Below are 8,066 nucleotides of genomic sequence, written 5' to 3'. Positions count from 1 at the left end.
GACTTTATCTATTATTAACCTATTTATACGATTAAAATATCGTTCTACCTTTCAATAATTCCATAGCCAACAATTATTTAATAAAAAGCCGAGTAAATTCACTCAAATCGAATTCAACTACCTAATCAAAACAAGTAATAATTCATTAAATTGAAAAAGTGCAATAATATTAATTTATTCCCAACTCTACCCTTGAATCAAAATTGAACTATTCTCAAATCCATGCATGATAAAGGTGTATAAATAGTAGAATAATTTTCCCACATGCACAAGAAAGTAGTATATAAAGGGTGCATTGGGTGCAATTATTTTCCAACCCAAACCTCAAAATTGCTTTCTTTCTAAATTCTTAGAGCCTCAAAAGAAATGGAAACCCTTACAATAAAACAAACCCATCTTCTCATTGTTGCAATCTCTTGCTTTGTTTGCTTATCGTTGTGATCAAGAACAGTGAAGGGCGATGAAAAGGGATTCAATTATGATCCATGTAGTAAAAAAGGGCCCAAGTATTGGGGAGAATTGAAGAAAGACTGGGGAATTTGCAAGAAAGGGAAGATTCAATCTCCTATTGCTTTGTCAAAGTGGACTGATGATTTGAACACAGCCTTGGGTGATCTCAACATATACCATAGACCTGCCAATGCATATCTCAAGAATGGTGGCCATGAACTTATTGTAAGCATATTATTGTTTTTGGCAATGGGCAAAATTACATCATAACTTTACATTCTTTCTCATCTTCAAATTTGTTTCTTCTTTAAAAGAAAAGTTAGAACTTCATTTGTCATCTCTGAAGTATTTCCCCCTTTTTTTTTTCTTTTAAAAAACATGCATGGATGAATGTAGGTAGATTGGAGAGGAAAAGCTGGATGGATAAGGATAAACAACATGGATTACCAACTTCAAAATTTCCATTGGCATCATCCTTCTGAGCATACCCAAGATGGCAAAACGTTCTCTCTCTACAATAATATTTGTTCTTTTTTTAGAGATTTGTACGGTACTTATTAAGTGGTAATTAATTAATTAAATTGACATGTTAATTATAATTAGGTATCCTTTGGAGCTTCACATGGTCCACACCAACAATGTAACCCACGATATAGCTGTTATTGGGATTTTATTTGAATATGGTCCACCTGATCCATTCATCTCTCTGGTAAGTAAATTTCACTCATAACCACAAAATCAGCAACTCAATCATAATTTAATATTTACTATGTCTCTTTCAACTTACAGGTTCAGATTTTTACTACCCACTTATTACTATTAAAAAAATTCTTAACTCATCATTATTTTGGACTACAAAAATTATTCTTAACGATCCAATTTGATAACTATTTTGTTTTATATTTTTTGTTTTTAAAAATTAAACTTATATATATTACTTCTACTTCCCAATTTCTTCTTTTGTTATTTAGTTTCTACCAATAATTTAAAAAACCAATCCAAATTTTGAAAACTAAAAAAGGTTGCTTTTTAAAACTTATTTTTATTTTCAGAATTTGGCTAAGAATTCAACTATTGTACTTAAGAAAAATGTAAATCATTGTGAGAAATATGGAGAAAATAAGATTAATTGCCAAAAACAAAATAGTTACCAAACGGGGCCAAGATTATTTATGTTAAGTATATTTTGCTCTTTCTAACTTGTTTTTAATTAGATCTCTTGATATGTTTGTGTAATTGAAAATTTCTCATCCAAATCTAAAAGCAAAAATAAGTTTCAAACCCCCGTTTGGTAACAATTTCTTACAATAATTTGCATCTTTCTTAAGTACAATGGTTGAATTCTTAACTAAATTATAAAAATAAAAACAAGTTTTTAAAAGCTACTCTTTTAGTTTCAAATTTTGGTTTGGTCTTTTAAATCATTGGTAAAAAGTAGATAATAAATAAATAAATTTGGAGGTAGAAATAGTGTATATAAGTTTTATTTTCGAAAACAAAGACAAAAAGCTAAATGGTTACCAAATTGGGCCTTCAAAACTATTTTTTCCCCCCCGAAAACTTTTAGCTTTGTATTTTAAAAAACATCCGTAAGAAGTATATCACAAAACATGGAAACTTATGATGAACTGAAAGTAATGTTTATAAGTTTAATTTTCAAAAATCAAATAGCTATTGAACCTAACCTTAATTGTTTTTAGTTTTTTTTTTTTAAAATTTCTTTTAAGCTTAATAACACTACTTTTTTTATCTACTTTTATGAGTTTTAAAAAATCAAGCCAAATTTTGAAAACAAGCTATTCTTTTTTTTTTTTCTTTTTTTTTTTTGAATTTTGGTTTAGAACTCAAGAGTCTGAAAGATGAAAATAATGCCAAAAAGAAAATAGGAAAACAAGCATGGTTTTCAAAAGTTAAAAATCACAAATCAATAAATAATTATGATAGTATGGAGGCCTTGTGTTGGAATGCATATAATGTTATTTAATTTACTTTTCAATTAATATTTATTGGACCTCCTACAAATTTTCAAACTTACAAGGGAAAGAGAGTAAAAAAATTGATAAAATAATTAAATTTATCAAAACTCTATAGATTAAAATTTTGGATTGATATTAATGATTTAACAAGTAATAGTTTAATTGAACATCTTGGAATGTGTTAGAGAAAAGTAGAGAAAACTTGATTGAATATTGTTTAAAGAAAAAGGGATGATTAAGTTGGAGCTTATTTTGTTATGCATCTCAGATAGAAAGAGACATAAAACATCTACACATTGAAGATGGTAAAAAATTTATTGGAAAATTGGATCCTAGAATAGCAAAGGTTGATGGGAGAAAATACTTCAGATATATTGGATCACTCACCACTCCTCCTTGTACTGAAGGTGTCATTTGGACTGTCATGGAAAAGGTTCATAACTTCATTAATTTAATTCCCATAATCCATATCCTCAATTTGCTTTCTAATTTTAGTTAATCTTCTATCCTATTCATCCCTTTTATGTATTGTTATAGGTACAAACAGTCTCACATGACCAAGTCAAGCTTCTTCGCCAAGCCGTCGTAGAAGTAAGTATTGATATGATATTATTTATTTTGAAACTATGGATATCCGTAAAATTTAGTGAAATATCAAACGTGGTGAATGGTTGTGTAATTTTATAACTAAACTTTTGAACTGTCAGGAAAGCTATGGTTTTTTTTATTTAGAATAAGTTGAATATATAAATACATGAAACTCATATATTTATTTACAATATTTCCTAATATGGGGATTAATTCGATTGTAGGAGAAGAATGCAAGGCCATTGCAAAAGATTAATGGTAGAGACGTTTTCTACTTTGACCCATTATCATGGGGAAGTGTAGCAGCTGAGTAGATGTTTATGGCCAACAATAAATTGCCACGTATTACTTAAATTTAATATGTTTTAAAATATAGGCCAAAGCTGTAGTGGTTGTCTTGTGTGATTGTGTCAATATGTACACTGTAATTTTAGTTGGGATTTAGTCCAAATCCTTTGTTTAATCTTTCTAAAATATCAATACTGAAGCATGTGTTAGAAAAAAAAAAAAGTGTCAATGTACTTTTTCTTTTTAGTTAAATAATATGGAAGTTGGGAAATTTGAACCTCCAACGCCTCTTAATTGAAGGCGCATATTTTCTATCGATTAACCTATGTATTAGCATAATTACTTTAAATCTATATCAAATAAATTAACCGTAGGATCATTCATGTTAAATTGCCAAGAATAAATAACATACCAGATTCCACTAAGAGATTGATTGTTACTTTAAGATGACTATTGTTTTCCTCAACCAAAATTTCGAATGTCTTTAGTGAGATCTCTCTTTAGATGGGATTCAAGAAAGACTGAGTGCTTATTATTTTGATATATTGGGAACCATAGTACTAAGATTTTTTTATATACTATTTCAATTAGGGTTTCCACTAAACTCTAATTAATTAGGAATGAGCTTCTACCCATTAAGTTCATATTTAAGTAGGAATCTAGGGTCTTAATTAACTAGAATAATTTAGTGGGGGGATATTGGTATATATGATATATCAAATTTCAGTTCTCACATCCTCAAAAGTTCATACCGTAACTTTGTGTCGTCATGGCGGCTTCCTACAAAAAATATTTGCATGGGTCAATAACAAGGTGAATGGGGAAAGTGTTCATAGTAAGTAGGAAAGGGACGCGTGTCAACGTATCTTATGTCTCTTTCATTAGGTTGCACTATGAGATTCCTATGGTCCACTTGGGTGTCGTCCTAAAGCGACCATCCCTTTAGAGGGCCTCATCATAAGGGTTGGAATAATGCAAACTCCAACAATGGATAGGGTTCTTAGGTTAATCTTCAACAATTGTGTTTCCCTTTGGTAGCATTTTGAAGTGTACCTCTAGGATCCAAAAATGGGAAGGTCACACTAATATGATGGATTAAATTAGTTAATGAATCATTGACCAAAAAAATGGTAGCTAAAAACTATAGGAATAAAAGTTCTTCTGATATTAGTGATTGGTTGAGATTGTCTCAATTTAGAGGAAGAGTAGCTGATCACCCCTCAGTGGCTATTGCTCTAAACCTATGAAGTATCGTTGCAAAAACTAAAATCAATAGCTTAATTAGGGTTCTATGATTACTTGTGTTTTTGCTAAATTGATTGGACCATAAACAAGTCGTTTATTAGAGGAGCACTAGTACGTAACGATTCCAAAGATAACCTTAAGATAAAAGGTTACAAACACTCGTGAAGGACTAACTTGCTGCTATTGGTCTATATCCATGGACACGGAAATATATCTATAATGAGAAGAGTGCAGTTGTGGGTCTTTAGTGAAGTGTACCCGCAGTTAACGAATATTGATTAATTTAGCTAATGAGTTTAGCCAATTAATCTCATATCATTGGAGCTTCTAATCTACACGTCCATCAGGTCCCCTCATTAGCTCACTAGAAGATACTTAAGAGGGATAATTTTAATTGTTCGAATTAATTTGACAAAAAATATATATTAATGTGATTAATATATAATTAATTATGAATATGATCTATAACTAAATTGCAAAGTAATATTTCAATAAGATTCAAATTAATTAATTCAAGTGAATTAGATTTACAAGTAATTAATTAATAGAGAGGTTTTGCACATATATTTGTGATGTTTATGATAATTAAATATATACATTAAATTGGATTTAATTTATAAATAGTTATTTAATTATTGTACAAATTATTAAAATTAAATAAGTGTTATTTAGTTAGGCTAATTAATTAAATAAGTGTTATTTAATTAATTATAAAAAAGGAAAATATTAGGAAAAAAATTTGGTCCTTTCTCGATATAAAAACCTCCCTATGGCCTTTTGGGTATACACACAATACAATACACAATACTATAGTGTTATTGTGTAGAATTTTTTTCCCTAAACCATAAAGAAAATCCTCTTTATTCTCCAAAACCCTTTTCTCCTCATCCTCTCCAATAGTTAGATATCACATATCCCTCTATTAGAATCCCAAAGAATAATGAGGTTACTCCTGTGGTAGTATTTGAGATTGTTCAAGAAATTGTTCGTGATCAAGATCATTAGAGATCCGTTCGTTGGAACTAGGAATGGATTGTTCATGATACTTGGGAATCTACAAAGGTAAGAATCATTCTAATCTTTTCCCTAAAGCATGCTAATTTACATGTTTATATTCTATTTTAGTTTAATGATTTTGACTAATGTAAAAATCGGATTGCGAGATGCAAGACGTTCTAACAAAACGCTCCCACTGCGGGATACTGATCCCCTACACATATTATTTTATTGAAATGTGTGAGCCTTGATTATTGGTGCACAAACCAGAGTAGGGGAAAACTAGATAAACTCTCTTAAGTCTAACCTTAGCTCTTGTGGTTTAAATTAGATGTGGCTTGCACAATCACACATGGGAGATACTTAGATTTGGCCATGAATGATGATAACAATGGATTTACATAAATATTTCTATATGAGTTTTCATCTAGCTATTCTTTGAGGCATGAAACTCTGACACACTTATATGGGACTTTTCTACATTCTTATTCTATTTTTTGCTCGGGACTAGCAAAATTCTAAATTTAGGATGGTAATATGCTCCTTAAATGTGTGTATTTTACCTTTTATTTACAGATTTTTTTTATTAGATTTTATGTGTTTGCTAGTGATTCTCAAGAAATTACCATAAAAATGAGTATTAGAAGTTAAAAGAATCAAACCAAACCAAAATCAAGCCAAAACCATAGATGCCCTAAAAAGGAGTAGTGTCACAGTGTTAAGTCGGCACTGCCCTCGTTGCTGTAGATCTGAGAGCCCCAAAATTGTGCAACTGCTTGAGCGCAACGGCCCTACCCATAGCACAGCCTTATGCTGCAATAAAAGATCAAAGCATCATTGCACTGCCTTTAGTGCAGCCTTATGCTATGATCCCAACCTTAGAACGTCTTTTATTGTGAAATTTACACTTTGGTTGGCAAGTTTATTTTGTTTTTACAGTTGCAATCACTTAAAACCAATTTTGATTCCTTAGCTAAAATTGATACGGTTCTAAATAGATAAGTACTAATTGTTAATTCGATCATTGAGGATGATACTCGACCTCTTATGTCGTTTTAATTTACTATAACTAACCACATACACTTGCATGCACACAAATTTCAACATCAGAGAGAAAGTCTCCTTGTAATCAATGCTTTCCTTTTAAGTAAACCCTTTTGCAACAAGACGAGTCTTATATCTTTCGATTTTGCCTTGTGAATCCCTTTTGGTTTTAAATATCCATTACAACCTATGGGTTTCACTCTTGGTTTTAAATATCCATTACAACCTATGGGTTTCACTCTTGATGGCAATTCAACAAGTTCTCAAATGTTATTGTCTTTCATGGATTTTGTTTTCTCTTCCATATCATTTATCTGTTGTTTAGAGTTAGAACTTTATAGAGCTTGTTGAAAGTTCATTGGATCATCTTCTATCACGCCCATATTATCCTAGTGTTCTTTAAGAAACACAATGGGGGTATTTGATTCACCAACATGAGTTTAGTATATACCAACTCATTGTTTGGTATACCAACTTTAAATGTTGGTGGAGTTGAGTTCGTATATTTTACCAACTCACCCCAACTCTCCCTTCTTCCCATGTTTTCAATGACTCCACCCATCGACCATTGTCACACTCTGAGAACTAACTCCGGGCTCCGTCAACTACCTCTGATGACAACTTCGACGCCCAACTCTAAACTTCGACAACCACCTTCCATGGCAACTCCGATGACCAACTTAGGCTCCGACAACCACCTCCGATGAAAATTCCAGTGATGAAATCCAGACTCCGACAACCACCTCCGATGGCAACTTCGACGACCAACTCCAAGCTCCAACAAACTTCACACGACCAACTCCGATAATCATATTTGACCTTCGACAACCACCTCTGATGACCCAATTCTGACAAGCATCTTTAGGCTACCAACTTCGGAGACCAATTGGCTCTGACAACAAACTCGGATGGCCAACTCCGACAACCACCTTTGTAGGCTCCGCCAACCACCTCCGGTTACAAACTCCAATGAAAATCACCTTCGATGATCACCTTTGAGCGAGAAACTTAGATGACCAACTCAAGGCTTCGACAACCACCTTCGACGAAAAACTCCGACAACCAACTCTAATACCACCTTCATGCGACTTTAGGCTCTGACAGTCACCTCCGACTACAATCTCTAGTGAAAATTATATTCGACAACCACTTTCATCCGACCAACTTCAGAATTTAAAAATTACCTTCGATGACAAAATTCAACAACCAACTCCAATAGATCTTCATGTGACCAACTTCAGACTCCGACAACCACCTCCGGCTACAAACTCCAGTAAAAAAACATCTTCAATAATCAACTTCGACAACCACTTCCAACTTTTATGAGATTGATGACTATTAAAGTATGTTATAGGGTTGATTATATAAAAATTATTATTTTGTCTACATTAAGTGTAATATTTATATGTAATGAATTCACGTATCAAATGAGTGTTAAGAACATTTAGATGAAAAGTATGTTTGTAGTTGAAAAATATG

General features: G+C 32.0%; 1 protein-coding gene across 1 annotated transcript; it reads left to right on the top strand.

Moving 5' to 3' along the window:
* The first annotated feature begins 288 nt into the window (after window positions 1-288).
* Window positions 289-3,559, top strand: LOC120090783 (bifunctional monodehydroascorbate reductase and carbonic anhydrase nectarin-3-like). The gene is made up of 6 exons (XM_090307493.1): window positions 289-675; window positions 847-953; window positions 1,054-1,159; window positions 2,695-2,859; window positions 2,964-3,017; window positions 3,239-3,559. Exons 2-6 carry the CDS (start codon window positions 889-891, stop codon window positions 3,326-3,328), a joined length of 480 nt encoding a protein of 159 aa, XP_090163619.1. The 5' UTR covers window positions 289-675; window positions 847-888; the 3' UTR covers window positions 3,329-3,559.
* The last annotated feature ends 4,507 nt before the right edge of the window (window positions 3,560-8,066 follow it).

The sequence above is a fragment of the Benincasa hispida genome, chromosome 11 (genome assembly GCF_027475165.1).
Source record: "Benincasa hispida cultivar pf3 chromosome 11, pf3_genome.v1.1, whole genome shotgun sequence".
Taxonomy (NCBI): domain Eukaryota; kingdom Viridiplantae; phylum Streptophyta; class Magnoliopsida; order Cucurbitales; family Cucurbitaceae; genus Benincasa; species Benincasa hispida.
This window is presented reverse-complemented; position numbering and strand designations above follow the sequence as displayed.

Coding starts and splice junctions, on each gene's coding strand:
- LOC120090783 (XM_090307493.1), top strand. CDS start 889: ATGGATTACCAACTTCAAAATTTCCATTGGCATCATCCTTCTGAGCAT. Junction 1,160..2,694: donor CTGATCCATTCATCTCTCTG/GTAAGTAAATTT, acceptor TATGCATCTCAG/ATAGAAAGAGACATAAAACA. Junction 2,860..2,963: donor TTTGGACTGTCATGGAAAAG/GTTCATAACTTC, acceptor GTATTGTTATAG/GTACAAACAGTCTCACATGA.